The sequence below is a fragment of the Poecilia formosa genome, unplaced genomic scaffold (genome assembly GCF_000485575.1).
Source record: "Poecilia formosa unplaced genomic scaffold, Poecilia_formosa-5.1.2 Scaffold1, whole genome shotgun sequence".
Classification (NCBI taxonomy): Eukaryota; Metazoa; Chordata; class Actinopteri; order Cyprinodontiformes; family Poeciliidae; genus Poecilia; species Poecilia formosa.
Window position 1 is genome coordinate 2,201,226 of NW_006799940.1, and position 17,321 is coordinate 2,218,546.

At 37.1% G+C, this 17,321-nt stretch overlaps 1 protein-coding gene across 7 annotated transcripts in view; it reads right to left on the minus strand.

Moving 5' to 3' along the window:
* The window catches only part of lama2 (laminin, alpha 2), a 149,835-nt gene that overhangs the window by 101,590 nt on the left and 30,924 nt on the right, over positions 1-17,321 (minus strand). For all 7 annotated transcript variants that reach the window (XM_016668171.1, XM_007542962.2, XM_016668150.1 and 4 more), the window contains exons 2-5: positions 15,988-16,158; positions 13,131-13,243; positions 4,566-4,617; positions 3,652-3,842 (exon numbers count right to left, since the gene is read on the minus strand). In XM_016668171.1, the coding sequence (XP_016523657.1) occupies positions 3,652-3,842; positions 4,566-4,617; positions 13,131-13,243; positions 15,988-16,158 (527 nt within the window). The remainder of the gene's footprint in view (positions 1-3,651; positions 3,843-4,565; positions 4,618-13,130; positions 13,244-15,987; positions 16,159-17,321) is intronic.

Consider the following 17,321-nt stretch of genomic DNA (forward strand, 5'->3'; position numbering starts at 1 on the left):
ACAGACAGAAGTACAGGCTTATATAGAGCTAATTGAAGATATGCTGCCAAGAACCAACATTAAACCCCCTGCAGTGCCATCATAAACAAACGTCAAAATCAGAAAGAGAACACGTCTCAAATATCTAACTTAAATGAGAATGTGTGTGCCCCATATACTGGTCAGCTATATCAGATTTTTTTTATTGCCTCACACTGTTCCCTTCCACTTTTCTTTAAATATTTTAAAAGTTATCCTCCTCTTAGGTTAACATATCTCCAGCTGAATTTTTGACCTTCACAGCTTGGATATGATGAGAACAGAGTCGGCAAACTGTTTGCAAAATTCTTGTGCTAAGAGGAAAGTTTCTCAGAGCTTAGCCAAACTTTAGGAGTCCAAGTATAGAAAACTAATCTTGAATACCAGCATTTGTTTGCAATTCAATGCAGGTCCAACAGAAAACTTGCACAATTGACTGAACATTGCTTGCAACAACATAGATGAAGCATGCATAGAATAATCCAGTTTAACTTTGCTTCTTTGCATATTCCATGCTCTACATGGTCTATATATAAAAAAGCACTAAAATCAGCTTAACAAAAACTACAGAAATCTGAAAATTATTATTTTTTTATTTAACCAAGTAAAATAAAATAAGTAAGTTCACAATTGACAAATTTATACCACAGAATAGAGGTATCAGAGTTCAATTTAAATGAGTGCAGGCAAGTTGTAACAAAAAGAAAATGAATCTGAGAAAAGAGCCCACAAAAGTGGACATGAAGTAAAATAACTGTTGACCAATTTTTATACAAACATATAATTTTGACAAACTGCAATATAGATATAAAAAACATATAAATATTCACATTTTCAGCCTTGCACATATAGACCATTTTAAACAACAGTTGTAAGATGGATGCTTCAAAAATCTTCACTTCTTTTTTGTTTTGTTTTATATCTTACTTTTGAAACCAAATTTTCCTATAACACCGCAATTCAGAACAAGGGAATTTCAGGATAGCACAGATTAGGAAACAAAAACCATATATTGTTGACATGACCTATATTTAAAACGGTGATTTTGCTTTAGTTTCTATCACAGATAACCAATACTCAACAAGCAGCCATGTTATAAGAAGGGTGAGGCTCTAATTGTCCATCTGTCTGTCTTGTTAATGTGGCCAAAAGCAACATTTGGCATCTGTAAAAAAAAAAAAAAAAAAAAAAAAAAGTCTAACAGAGAGCTGACTGCATGCGTGTGTGTGTGTGTGTGTGTATGTGTCAAGGGGGAACACTTGATGGGTGTAGTATGTGTGTGTGTGTGCCAAGGGGGAACACTTGATGGGTGTAAGCTGCACACTTGGAAGTAACGAAGAAGATGCTTTATATATATGCGTCTGTGTGTGTGTGTGTGTGCGCGCGCGTGCGTGTGCTGCCATGTGTGTTGAGTGGTGAGATGACATTGTGAATGTGTGTGCGATGCAGTGACACATCGCCTACGACTCATTATGGTTTCACTGTGATCAGACGGCTAGGGAGCTGTCAACCCCACACACACGCGTACACACACACACGCACACCTCCGTCGTTACTTGCAGCTCTTGACATCTCCCAGCTCACACCCCCTCTAGCGCTCCCCCGCAGGACACAAGCACGAACAGCACAAACACAATGTGCGCACACACACCAGCACACAAAATGTCCCATGCACACACAAAATGTACTCACACACAGGTTTTCACAAAAAGCATCAACAATTAGAAGCCTTTTGTAGGCCATGAGAATGTGCAACTGGTTCGTTTTCACCCTGAATTCGTGTGTTTGTGTGTTTTGCAGTCCTCTTTCTCTTCATTAATGTCAGTTACTGCAGGCTTCCTCCTCTGTTCATCCTGGATGCAATCACACAAAGCTGATCAAAGCGGCATCACAGTAAACACTGGTAAACTCAAGCTGTGCGAGTCTGAGCTTAGCAAAAAAAGAAAAAAAAAAACAAAAAAACGACGAGACTTCTGTTACTGATTAAAATGTTTTACGGTTATGCACGTCACCAGAGCATCACTCGTCTCCTCATTCACTTCTCAGCACATGTAATTACCTCCAATTAGCCACTAGTACACCAGATTAGCTGACGTGTCATAGCCAAGGACCTTTTTTCTTCATGATTATATATTATTTTCTATGTTTTGTTGACTGTTCTTTGCAGTTGTTTGTGATGCACCAGGAATATGTTGCTACAATAGAAGCTTGCACAATTGAACATTGTGCAAAAAAAAAAAAAATTCTGAGAAAATTTAGATTTTTGCTTTCTAGTCCAAGTCATGAAAAAACCAGCCCATTCGGTTTATTTTTTTAATGTTGAATTCAATTTGTTTGTAAATCTGAGGGTGTGGGGGAATCTCATAGCTGATTAACATATCAGCTTTATTGGGATCTTTACACGCCAGTGTTGTGTTCAAGACCACCTAACCCGAGACCAAGACAAGACCAAGACCAGAGTCTATCGAGACCGAGACAAGACCAAGACTTTTGGGGTCCNAAAAAAAAAAAAAAAAACAATTTCTGAGTCCAAGTCATGAAAAAACCAACCCATTCGGTTTATTTTTTGAATGTTGAATTCAATTTGTTTGTAAATCTGAGGGTGTGGGGGAATCTCATAGCTGATTAACATATCAGCTTTATTGGGATGTTTACATGCCTTTGTTAATGATTTCAACCAATAAGATAATAAACGTTTGGCTAATTTGCGTGGCCAACATCACCCTACCAGACACTGGTAACAGGCTGCTGGGAAAAAAATAATTAGTGAGAGTTGTGGTTGTTTTTTTGTTTTTTTTTACAACTTTGTTTGCTTATAATACTCTCACATCAACAGCTATTATTATTTTTGATTTAATTTACCATGATTTGTTTTTTTTAGAATCAGTTTCTTAATGTTTTAAGAAAATATACAACTATTTCCTCCAGGGGAATCCCAAGGCAAAAGCTCACTTTTGTCTGCACACCTTCCCAGTCATACCAGTTGACAGTCAATGCTGCAGGGAGGGGTTACTGCAAAAATAATGTGAATGTGCAGAATTTTCAGGTTTCTCATCAGGCATGGAGGTGATTTTCTGAAACTTTCAGGGCTGGCTTCTCGCTGATCTGGTTTGCAGAGTGCCAACATTCAAATGGCCGTTTCTTCTTTATTTTTTTCAGTCACATTTGTAGGGACTGTTCTTAAAGGACTGTTTCTAATACAATTCAAATTAACTTCAACAGATTTGAATTTGATATATTTTATTATGGAAGTTAACAAAGCTTTACCTCTTAAATTTTACGTCAGTCGGATGTTTCCTAAAAGTAGGGAAGCATTACACTGAAGTTGGCTGCGACACTTTGGAGCAACTACCAGCACTGACTGTTCTGGCTAATAAAAGGAAAATGTCTTCCTGTTCATTTTTAGACTACTTCACTCTAAAATAGTTCCTGGAAAGGAGATCAATGTTTATAAATCAGTTAAAAATCAGTTTTGTTTTTCACCATCCATTTGTTTGTCACAAGACCTTGTATTTACGTGTAAATTATTTCATTTTCCTGGGTTCCTGAGCGGGGACGGGGTGTTTGGAAAGAATCTGAAAGACCATCAACAACGAACGTGGCTGTCGAATGTGATGCAACTTAAACCCTCACCTCTCCGTTCTCCAGCGGATGAACCTTTGAATAAAACGACGTGCAGATCACTTCATCATCTCTGGTGTAGGACGGCGGTCCGGTCCGTGGATTTATGTTGAACCTCGTCAGACACTCCGTGTCTGTGATCGCGTAGTACTGCCAAGGTTCAAAGGTCACGCCATCTATTGAACGCTCCAAGATCCAATTACCTGTGGACAAAAATATTAATGATGGTATGCATCAAATATGTGACGCGAAGATGAGAAAAGAATCGATACAAACAATGATGGATGACCGAAACCGCTGCTTAGGTCCATGCTGACTATTATACACAAAAAATTGACAGAATGTTTAATTTCATATTTATCAAAGTAGCTTGTAGCGAACTGCTCCAAGATTTGACTAATTGCATGGAAAGTGAAGGGAGTGTAGTTAATGGAAAAAATAAATAGACTAGATAAAGAATAGATAAGACAGCATCAAGTAGCAAATATATAAATCACATAATTCTACGTATGGATACCTGGGAAGTGTTAAAGCTGACGTTTTGTTGGTAAAGATGAACATAATTAAATTAAGATCTGATCTGTTTGAGAAACTTAGACCCTTCTATGTTCCACCTTTACAGCAGACTTGACTCCAAGAAGGCTACATAATATTACTAATGCATTCTAAAGTAAAACCACTAATAATTTAATAGAGGTCTAATCATTTAATTAATGTAAATTCTTCTTCAGAGGATCATTTGCTCTTATGGTTGTAATTAGAGGATTTATTCACTCATGAGACAAAGGCTGAAAATATGCTACCAACATTCCCTCTAATAACATGCTCTTTGCTTCATAATCAGAAGCTGAGAAGCTCAAAATAGGGTTTTGTCGCCTTAATAAACATGTTGCCACAAGCACATTATTAGCATCCAGATTTCATACCTGGACGAGGCGAGTTGGCTGCCTTGATTATCACATAAGCAACCTGGAAAACCTGGAAAATGCAGACAAGAGAAAATAATGACAAAATTACTCTGGTGCCCATAAAAACAAGTATTGTTAATACAGATCTTTTTCTTTCTCCAAATTGTAAAAGTAAACACACCCACAGAAAGATGTGCAGGCAAAGCTCAAACCAAGAAACAAAAACAAAGATTGGATGTAGGTCAAATGTGGACTCCCTGTGTCTCCCCGTCACCACCCTGTTTTTCCTTTGTTTTTTGTTTTTTTTTTCTTTGCAGGCACATCTTTCTTTCTTCTCATGATGTGGGAAGCAGAGTCATATTGCAGCAATTAGAATGGAGAGAAACAGCCGAGTGTGTTTGCGTGTGTGCGTGTGAGAAAGTGTCTTTTGGGGTAACCTTATACCGGTTATTCAAGCCACCTACAAAGAGTTACTGTTACCAGAATGCAGGATGGATGTGTGTGTTTGTGTGTGTGTTGAGAGACAGAGCAAGAGTGTAGAAGTGTGCATGAGTGAAAGACAGAATTTAAGTTTTCAGCTGTATCTTGTTATGTGACGACGCTTTGATAGAGCCAAGCAGCTCTTCAGCTGTGCCCTGGTAAACAGAATTAGCTCATGTAGTGTATATGCTTTTTTTCTCTCTTTTTTTTTTTATTTAGCTGGGAGGGGGTGTTTCAGTGAGTCACATTCTCAGTTTTGATCAAATGTGGATCAAACGAGAAAATTCTTCTGCCTCAAAAGCTCAACACAGCATCAACAAATAAAACGGCTGATAACTGTCCTGCTACAGATCACACAGATGGCAGATAAATGTCACTTAAACTGAGGATGTTTACTGACAGTCAAGAGATTTAATTTGAGATTCTACCAGGATCAAATTTAATTGGCCAGACTGCAACTACTTAAAAAAATGTTTCTTTTATGTTTCTCTTCTTTTTATATGGCAAGAACTACAAGCTTATAGCAGCGGGGTGTCTGGGAGTTTCATCAGGTTTAGTTTAAAGCTCTGCTACTTCCACTCACAATAAAACAAACAAAATGACGTTGGTGCATAAAAAACACAAAGTAAGAGGAACGTACAAGTGAAAACATTCAAGTTTTAACGGATCTCGTTAAAGGACAATCTGAAATTTTAATAAATATATAAATCAGAATCTTTGCAGTTTGAGGGCAAAGATTAAACTAATGTTCTACTCTACCATTTTGTGGCGCATGTTCAAATATCAATTAATATTAAAATGCAGGAGACAAAGTTTTAGAAGTATCCTTTATTGTCGCTCGTTAATTCAAGTAACAAAGAACATATTGCATCAACACCAAGAAGCTGAAAAATGTAGAAGTTGTCTACTAGCTACAAAAACCCCCCCAAAAAACATGCGATTTATTTGAAACTAGCTAAGGGACACTTATCCAAATATTAGGGGGGATGCATGTATCTGCTTGTTAGCATAGAAATGAACATAAATAGAGAGAAATTGCAAATCCAAGACTTGTTAAAAAAAAAGTTAGAATTATAGGGTACAATTTTTTTTATCCACCTAAAAAAAACACTTTTTTTCATCATTATAAACCATTCAGATCAATAACCAAATCATGGCTCTGGTGAGTTTATGAATATTTTTGACGAGGATTGTACTTCCCATTATGAAATGGTTTTCTCTCCTGGATTTATTCACGTCAAAAGCATAAAAAAATAAAAAAATAAAAAATCCTTCACACACAGATTAAGCATTTCGAGGTTTATATCTCTTCAACTTGATAGTCATAAAACATCAGTGATGGGCTTTTTTGGAACATTTAGTTGAAAACACACAAATGAAAGCATTTAGTGCTATATCAATCCATCTAAGCCTCGTGTCCAGCATGGTTGTGTTGCCCACAATTAGGCTGAAAAATTCATTTTGTCTCAGTTTGCTTTGGACACAGTTACAGCGGTTGAACTGAACAGCTGGTGTTTACGGGTCACTCAAACGGAAACGTGTTAAAATTCTTTCTGGCTCGACAAACTGGCATCAACTTTCATTTCCAGATTGCACTTTCCTCCGCAATTTGCACACAAGAGAACAAAGGACTGATTTAAAATGGAGAAAAATCTGAATACGATTAAGGACGTATGGAATTGTTGTTTCGGTTTCGGGTGTAAAACACAGACGCAATCTTGTAGTGTCACAGCTGGACGTTGCGTCAGAGCAGCGGAACTGGTATGCAGGCTCGTTAAAATTTACCATCACTTCAGATGAAATGCATTAACATCTCACTGGACTAATAAAGCAGGCGCTGGCACAGCTCTCTGTTATGTGAATCATCCAGAATTACAGCCCACTACTAAACTAACTGAATGCAAGCAAGCAGCAGATATTCAGTGCAACCATCTCGGTGCAAGGCCTAACTGCTTTTTAACTGAGCGGACAAACAAAACATTTAAATTGCAGACACTTTCCATGCAGCTGTATTTTGAATCATTGCTTTTTGATAAGGCACAAAACAGATTATGTTAAAAATTAGTCTATAAAATCCACCATATGTGAATTTGTTATCAATATTGCCAAAAAACCCAATTTTTATGTAAATACTATAAAAAGTACATATTGTCTACAGACTGGGTGTTATTTTGGCATTTAAAGCTTTTAAATGCTTTTTAGCAAACACATAGCACCAGATGCTATACACTCTCCCACCTAAGCTACTGTGCAGCTTTACACCAACAAAGTTACATTTGCTGCAACAGATGCTTAGTTAATGTTTTTGTTTGATATTTTTCTCTCTTAAAGCTCTGTGTATTCAATGTTTACTGAAACAAACTGTCAAAAACAAACTGTGCTAAAACTGGCTGTGCCATAAACTTGTTTTTCTCAGCATTAAAATCTAAAACTTACCAAGTTAAAACTCCAATCTCATGTGTTTGTGTTTTAATGCGATTTTGTGTAATAGCACCGCAAAGCAGAGCAAAAGCACAAGGAGATGTATAACCCCAAATAACATCCAGTGCAACAATGCCAACTAATTAGCAAATACGGTCCACCCCTGTATAAGTTAAGTTCAGGCAAAAAAAACAAAAACAAAAAAAAAAGAAATTACAACCAAGACAGCAATAAAATTGTAAAGAAGTTCAAAACAGGGTTTGGAGTAGTGATGGGCCAAACGACACCGAAACCTCGGCACATGTGCCGAGCAAACAAGATGAAACCCTTTGTTGGTGCGCCTATCGCTTTAAGGAAACCACGTGACCGACAGTTCCTGTATCGTTTGGAAGTGACCGCGCAAAACTGTATTGATAAGGGAGAAACTGTGTCGACACGTTTGTGGGTTTTGTTGGATGGAGATACTTAGTGTTCTTTGCTTTTCGTTGGTTTTCGGCCGTATATTTCGGCTCGTATCTCGCTTTGCTAGCAAAGTCGTTAGCTAGCAGCTAGCTAATAGCACATCAACAAGAGCCTAATGTCTGTATGATAAAAATACCGAATCGATAGATAAGAACAGTTTTTCCTCACCTGGCTGTCTCCTCCATAGACATAATATAAGGATTATATGTGCTTATATTATGTCTATGGTCTCCTCCCGCTCAGTAGTTCTTCAGAGAAAAGCGGACGCAGAGGCCTGTCAGTGTCTGTTGTATTTCATTACCTCTCTGCTTAAACCGCTACTGCTGAAGCACAAGCGATACTTCAGCGTTTTCCGTCATCTGACAAGTAGCAAGTCCACTCCACTTTATTCATCAAAAAAGTTTTTTTTAATTCAAAAACTGATCTGTAATCTGGAACGTTCGCTACGTTCAGCTCCAGTTAGCCGCCTGATCTCACTGCGCGAGAGGCAACTGCGTCATGCGTCACGGGCAAAAGGTCAAAGGTAACAAGGTGACCGGAGTGCTTATGTTAAAAAAAAATAAAATAATTTTAGTACATGTTATTATGTGTCAGAAGAGGGTTTAGAAAATAATACCAAAAAAAAAAAGTTTGACCAAAAGGGCACTTGGGGGCAAGGAGCAAAAGGGGCAGGTGCTCAAGCAACCTTTCTTTACATCTATTACATTCTATTTTTTTAATCTTGTATTTGAAGAAAAATAAATAATGCTTTTCTTAATCTATAAATTTTATTTAATTTGTCTGCAATGACTTTCTATATTCAGAAGATGTCACTGTAACTGACAAAGCACTTACAGTCTCAGCAAAATGTCAACACAGTTTGGGAAATGTGCCACACACCCAGTGAGGTCTCATCTGCCCATCACTAGTTTGGAGGTTAAATTATGTTCCAAGCTTAGAACATCTCATAGAGTGCTGTTAGATCCATTATCTGGAAATGAAAAAAAAAAAAAAGCTGAAAGGCTGAGCAAAAAGAGAATTAATCAGAAAAGCTACCATGGAAACTCTGGAGGAGCTGCAGAGATCCATGTTTAATCTAGGGAAATCTGTTGACAGCTCTGAAGCTGGCTGGTATGGAATGTTTCAATTAGCAACAGTGTGTTTATTCTTTTATGATTTCTCCAAAGATTTTCTAAATGAAAACATCACTTCAGTTCAAGCGTGTTGATGCAAAGCATTAAGCCTACTTTATGCTACCACATCTATCGACTAATTAATAATCATTGAACTCTGCAATAAGGAGCTGGTAGGTACAAACTGAGAAAGAAACAGGTCCAGTTCACTTTAGCCCATCCATTAACAAAGATAGTCCATTTCAAGGAACATGCCATTCAAACAGGAAATATCACGAGACCAGCTCATCTTCATAGCAGTCCCTTTGTGTTGAATTGCTGTAATGAAAAACTCCTCTAATGTTGTTTCTGCCTCACAATAAAAAAAAAACCAATTCAAATAAAATTATAAACATCTAAAGAGGGCAAAATAAAGCCTTTAAGAAAAAAAAATATTTCTAATTACTCTTTCCTCCAAGCATGCTCATCTTCAGGTTAGAGTCCTTTTTCCAAGTCAGCTGATAAAAGATTGTTAATGTGTTCTCTAATAAAAAATTTTAGTCATTCATCTGAGCATTTTGCAATTATAAAAGCCATTTCCACTAATGCATACATAATGAAGTTAACTAAACGTGGGGCATGTCCATCTACTCTGTGGAAGCCTTCAAATGTTCAAAATTGGCTGCAAGTGTGTATGTATGTGTATGCTGAGGTATTTTTGAGATGTGGATAAAAACATCTTTTGAGTGGCAGCCTCTTTCAGGACCCCGATCACCAGGATCTCTTTTCCTCCCAAGAGAGCAGAGCCGGTTCGTGATTTGACCGCCGTCCATCAATCAAACTGATCGCTGCATTTCCATAACAACTGCAGTGTAAATGACTTCTGTCTGAGACCTAGAAAAGATTTTCACATTTTAAACCAAGTTATGTCACCAATGGCAAAGTAGTCCTATTAAATGTGATTTTAATCTACAGAAAATACATTAAATTATATAATAGCGGAAAGATTTCAAGACATCTGCTGCAGTTGCAATTTTTTTTTTGTTTTCACATTGAACAGTTGGGCATCTAGTAACAAATGCAATATTTCCATTAAATGTAAAAAAAAATAAAATAAAATAAAATTTTATCCTTAAAGCTCTCAAAAGGTGCAAAATGAATCACAGCCCTCCTCCGCGGGTCTCTCTCTAAATAACTTCCAGTGTATTTTCGGGTCTGATGCATTTCCAGGCACAATTACAGTTCAAGAATTCGTCTGAAAAATTGACAAGGAACATAAACAGACATCAACTGTCTCGCTCACGCACACACGCCAACACACGTGGCCCCTCAGCTCCCACTTTCTCATTATTTAGTCTTTCTGTCCAGAGAGGCTCAACAATAACAAGGGAGGAAATGAGAGTGCTGATGTCATAGGCGATAAACCACACATACTTGCACACAAGGGCACTGTCATTTTCTGAGTGAGATGACTGTAGTCACAGGGGAAATTTTGTGCACTGGAGGGTAAATAGCTTTTCGTTGGACTGATTGAGCACCACACATACAGACACATAAAACGCCTACCCAAAACGCGCACACGTGTGGGCACATATATTTAAAAACATGTCCGGTTCCTGACAGAGAAGTCAGGAACTGGTGTATGCGGCACAAGCTCCACAAATTACTATTAAGGTAATAAGTGAGTGAATCTGTGACTAAGTTTAAAGAGATATGAAGATGTTTACATGCATTTTTTTTTCACATTTGGGAAGATGATTATTTGTGAGGATGAAACATTGCCACACTGTAATTAATGGGCTTAAAGGCAAGAAAGACGTCTCACGTTTAGATGTATACTCACTTTCCTTCTCACATCTTGCTCGCTCATCGTCAGGACCTTTGTGCCTTTAGTCACTCCTCAGTTTTTGGTCGGTATTGAAATGATATAATTTAGTTGCTGCAGTAAATCTCCTGCTCCACCACATAACAAAGATGCTTTATTGGACTGAGATCTGGGGACTGTGGAGGCTGTCCTATTTAAACAATGCTCAACCTGTGCTAAGGAGTCCAAAGTGTGTGAAGAAATAAACCCTCACAGCAATACACCACCAACTCCGCCCTCAATCATCGACACAAGGCAGCTTGCATATTGATTAAAGGTGACCCATCATGCTTCCTTGAACAGGTAGGATCGGTCTGTGGGCTAAACAAAATACGATCATTTCATATTTTTTTTCTTTTTACACAAAATCATTCTTAGATCATGAGATTTTAGTCTGGTCAGTTCTGCTGATTTTTGAGCTCATTGAGCTCCCATTGAGCTGTCTTGGGAGTACAAACTGCTGCTGGCCACACCACTCAACTCAACATGTACTGTCCCACATGAAAACAGATGTGCAATTATGCAACCATCCATCTTTGAAAAGCACAAGCAGAGCTTCCTGGGCCACCAACAAGAATGCAGCAAGTGGTTTCTGGATGGCAAGTCAACAACAAAACACATACAGTGGTAAAACCAGCTGACCAGATGTGCTGGAGCTCAAAATATTAACTTAGTGTAAAAAAAAAAAAAAAGCCTGGGTGGTTTTATTTACACACTTGAGCTGTTTTTAGAAGAGGCAGAAACCCAAATGGAAGTACAAAAATTTGCAAAATGTGAATTTCCCATACTACGTCCCCTTTAAGCTAGATTCTCTCCCTACTGTCTGAATGTGGCAAGTGACACTGAGATCCATCAGAACTCAGTAATGCTTTTTTTTTTTCTAATCCGACAACAGATATGATTAATTTTGAACCCACTCCCATAAATGTTCCCCAAGGAAAGGTTAGAATTTTGTGTGAAATGTTTTTGCAATAAAATAAATGTGTTTTTTTCCCCCCACAGTGTTATTAGGGACTGCATTAAGTGTGGACTGTGTCGAACTATAGCAATAATTAGACATGGGATTCGGTTAAACTGAACATGCAATTTAGGCTGAATTGGCAACGACAACATTAAACGGAACATCATAATGTCCACTTGTGCTTGTTAGAGGAAGACTAATCGTAATCTCCCCAAACAGTGCTTATGACACAATAAGGTATCATATGGCTACTGAGAGTTGTTATCATTATACTCCCCAAAAGAAGCTCCACGGTTCACGTTGCCATACATCCCTCCATGTGTTTGCGTAGGTTTGCTCTGTGCAAGTCTGCTTCCTCCCACACTAACAGAGACACTCACAATAAGGCAACTGCAGACTGGTATATGTGGTTTTTCTGTCTGAAAGTCTTCTATAAGTGCCTTCCCCGGGTCTCTGGGGTTTCTTACTACAGCAATAACTAATTTAATATGCTTGGAAAAAACAACAACTAAGAGTGAAATATGTACATTAGAAAAGCCATAGCAGGAAAGACAGAAAAAGTGCCCTTTATTACAGACAGTAGAGTTTGGATCCGGATATGCTTCATCAGTTTTAATGAATGACTTTGATGAGGACAAGCTGGAAGAAAATTGTGTAGAAATGAAGGCGCTCTGGATGTTATGCTTTCCCAGAATTTCAACATCTTTAATTGCAATTTTCTTTAAAAATGAAAGGTCACCACCAACATTCTCTCCAGCTATTTTAAACTACAATTATCACCATGTGAAAAGCAGCTCTGCACAGCCGTCTTAGCAGCCTATTGACAATCACAGTCTAATAGGGGAAAAGGACATTTTTGATGCGGTGTTATTTTGAAGTAAAGATCAGAATCTGCTTTATTTGTTAAGTTTTTGCGCACAGAGGAAATTTGACTTTGGCTTCGCTTTGCTCTCAATGAAGCCGTTTCAAATACAAATATGGAGACGTAGAAAAAAAAAAAGAAGCTGTTTGTTTCTCGTAAATATGCAAAAATACAGTGTTCTTATAAAATGCTGCTGCTCAGCTTTTAACTGGTACAGGAATTACTGTAGCATACAACTGTGAGCATACAGCTAAAACATTTCAGGTTTTTTTTTTTTTAGCATTCTAAATAAAAAGTCATGATCTTGTTTTCCACTTTTAAAGACAACAAAAACAGAAAACAATCTGAATAGTTTAGTTTAACTACATTTGTAATTTAATGAGCTCAGAGATGTAGAACATCAAACTTAAAAAATTGTGGTATTTTTTATTATTTTTTTTACCTGTTTCAAGTCCAGTGTGACTGTCACATAGTGGTATTCCATCCCATTCATAATAGAAGGACTTTGCCACCAACGGTTGGTTCCATCTATGGCATATTCAATAGGATGATGCTCTGCACACAGACAGAAAAAGGTAGAATATTAAATTACGTTTTGATGTTTTATCAGTGAAATTTGCATCCAAAATACAAACAAACAGATGAATCTCCTGCTGGTAGAAGGCAGACTAAACAAACAGATGTGTAGTTTCAGGCTGGAATGGCAGCTGTCAATCAATTGATGCTTAGGTTCAACATTTCCAAAAAAAAAAAAAAAGAAAAATGTGACAACTACTGATAGTCAAATAAAACAGCATTTAGAAAAGTTACCATGCTTATTTTCCCCAACCTTAATGTGACAAAGTTTCTCCTCAAAATTCAGTTTCTTTCGTGATACACAGAGAAAGACAGAATTCAGAATAAACTTATAATTAATAGGCAAGTGAATTTTTTCACCATATTGTGGTTTTATCTATATTGTACGACGCCAGGGCATATAAACTTGAATACTTACTGGATTTCAGCACATCAGCAGCAATGTGTTTTGTGTAATGTGGCTCAAGCACAAACACCCTATATTAAGGTAAAAACAGATTTATCCGACTCTGATCAGGTAAACACTTTCAAAAGTCATACAAAGATGCAGCACTCTCTGAAATTGTCGAGACACGAAAACAAACAACCATTTTGTACACGGTCACACAAATTAACTGGCAAAGATTTTAGGCGATTCAAGCATGAAGCCTCCAGGAGCCGACTCTCCTACAGCGCTGTCACTGGAAAAGATATTCCACAACTGCAGCTTTCCTGTTTAGCTCGGAAGGACTATATTGGGCACAGATTTTTAGATATTTTTATCTATATGTCAGACATTATATCTGAAATGTTTATTTGTAAACATATAAGTTATTATTCTAACTTTGTCAGAGAAAAAACAACATGCACATTGTTTTACAACATGCACTTTAATAGTTGCAATATAATGCAAACATGTTCTAATAATGAAAGAAACTCACTTTTCTCAGGTGTCTATGTTTCCTGCTTACTGAGAGTACTGTGGTTAAATAATAAAAAATAATACTTAACCCCAGTTGCCAAGCAATTGTGCACACGGTGTACTTAGTAAGCAAGCAGAATCTGTTCAATACAGTTATAAATATTAGGTCAGATTGTCAAAAAAAAAAAGCACCCAACCTTCCATTCTGTTACTTTTCTCACTTTATTTTGCACAACTTTGGCTGTGTTTAAGCAAATGGAGGAACATTTTTGGCAGATTGTGGATTTAATTTTGTCATATAACTTTAAAGCTAAGTCAATCTGTGTCCATCCACATTTTCTGTGGCACTGACTCATATTCAAAATGCAAAGTCTTCATACACTAACATTGCTATTACATTGCAGTTTTCCAATTCTTACCCCGACTTTGGTATTCCTTCAAAATGTTACATGACACCCATTTCCGGTAAGTGACAGTATTTCCTCGTGCGTTCAAGTTATCTTAGACGTGAGATCTTGGTTTTAGTGTCTGCTAAATTAATTGCAACAACACACCATTAAGTCCCTGTACAATACCAAGAGATATTCAGCACGACAGTCATGTAAACAGCCAATTAAAACATATTGCTCACAATACCCTGCCTGTGGAGGAGTTTAGCCTGGCCGTCTTCATTTTTGGCTCACGGCTGTTGTATTATCGCTCTTGCAAGTCTTACACAGCAGCTACTTTAGCAGGAGTAAGATATGTATGAGTTTTCTCTAATAAATGCTATTTTCCCTATGATTAGTTTATTTCTAGATTACTGTTTAATTTTGTTTTTCCTCGATTGTTTCTAACCTTGGAAATTAAGTAAGCTCTAGTTGGAGGATGATGGAATAAAGGCTGTAAATATGGACACAGTACATTACAAAATTCTGAAAGATCATGCAAATTGTTTGCTTTATAGATAAATGCATCAAATGAAGCTTTTCTTCAGCTTCCTTTTTGATCATCAAAAGAAAAACACAGACATCATTGAAAAATTCCCTTTTATGACATAAATAGTACAAATTTAAGACCTGCTTGGGGATGTGCAGCTGGCAATACCTCGAGTCAAAATGAGAAACCTGATAAAAAGATGAAAAATATCTGACGATAGCCTTAAATTGAACTCAGACTTTGTACAGGTAAACCACAAGCACAAAGCCAAATACACTGCCCATTTATTTTAACCCTCCATATTACTTATCTACAATAAAAATAAAAAATAAATCAATACGTCACAGTTTAAATACATGATGATGAAGTTGTTTGTTTGCAGACTTGAAATGTAAAAGATCAAAATTTCACAAATGCCTTTTTTTCTTCCACTTTCTTAACATTATTTGTCCTCTTCCCATTCCAACAAGTAACCATAACATTATGAGAACCAGCAGGTTAAATAAGTGTCACTGTTTAACTGATAAAGAAAAGTGTTAAAATACACAGTGCATCACAGTTTGTTGCAAAATGTGGTGCACAGTTGCAGACAGCGTGCATACGCTGGTCATAATGTTATGCTTGATTGGTAGGAAGACTTTTTTTCATTCAGCCATAAGACATTGCTGAATGTCTTATTGAATAGTTGATCTATGGATGTCTGTAAAAACTGACTGTGGGATAGTTTTCCTTTCTCATCTTTTCATTTAGCAACTGATCCCTCCGTGGATTTGATAATCATAATCTTAGATGAAAAAAACTTTGATTAACATCTGCTAAACAATCCAGTATTTAGTCAATACAGCATGATTAGTTTGTGTGATCTCTCAGACTGGAAGTGTTGTGGGTTGAGAATCTTTCTCACCAAATGAGTTCGTGCTCCGCTGGTTGCAGATTCGACATTGCGGGTTCCTCACAGGCTGACCAGGAACATGTTCCACCAGCTTACAGAACATCTCTGGTCCATTTGTGCCACAGGTAGCGTTAGTTGTTATGTCTGCCATTGTAGCCAGATTCAGCACCGCTGGGAACAGCCCTGAGAAACAGAAAAGCAGCACATAACTGGTTACAAGAACTAATAGCCGAAGAAGAACAAAAGAAAAACTATGTGCACTGATACAAAACAAGTGAGACATATTCTTGCGTGGATAAACAATGACATTTTTAAAGAAAAGAAACTTATTGGCAGACGTGTCCTTAATTTATCAGTCACACCAATGAATATGAAATTTGAACAAATAATCCAGTGAATACAGAAGCTGTATTGTCAGATAATTACTAATCAAAGCAAAAGAAAAGCATGCTACTGTCGGAGTTGTTAGGATTTTCCTGCATCTCCTGCTTCACAGCTGGGTTTGCATTTCATGTAAATAAAATCATATAATTTTTTTCCTCACCCAAATAACACCGACATTTCTCCATTACCGAGTTTAAGAGTAATTAGCCCAGAACAGACGGGGGGCAAGGGTTTTATGAGTTATATTTCTCCTAACAGCATAAAACAACTGTTTTCATTTACCCCCATAGACTGAATCAGTTACAGAAGACTTAACTATGAAAAATTATATATGATTTTTATTCAGTGTGCTGAATTAGCTGGTATTAGACAAAGAGTAACGCTATCAACCACTGTAACCACATCCTACGTTTTATCTTTATTTAAAGGCATTGCATGGAGAGTACATGTTTGGAGAATTTTCAAAATAAATTTCCCAAACTCAGGCTGAAAAGTGAGAGGAAACAATTAAAATGGAAATAAAAACTACCTTCTTAATTCAGCCCATCGGAACAAAACTAAAGGCAAAGCAGAGTAGGAAAGATGGAAACAAACGTTTGCTGAAAGGACCCAGAAACTGGACAAACAGTAATCTCATTCTGACCAGAGCAAACCAGGTAAACAATAAAAACCAATTAGGAACAGGTGAAGATCATTTACTGATTGAACCCAGTTGTGAAACACAGGCAGAAAAAGAATCCCATGTTTCAAAATAAAACAAAAAGTCAAGGAACATGATCAAATACACTTTGACTACGGTGCAGAAAACAAGAGCGGAATCTAAAATTCAAACCTACCGGACATTTGAAATTGCTTTAAGGTATGCTTAATATTGTGTTGGCAAATACCAGTAAAGAACTTGTGTTGGAATTTCAAGCTGACAGATAATACAGACGATTATAAACTGTGATATGACGAACATG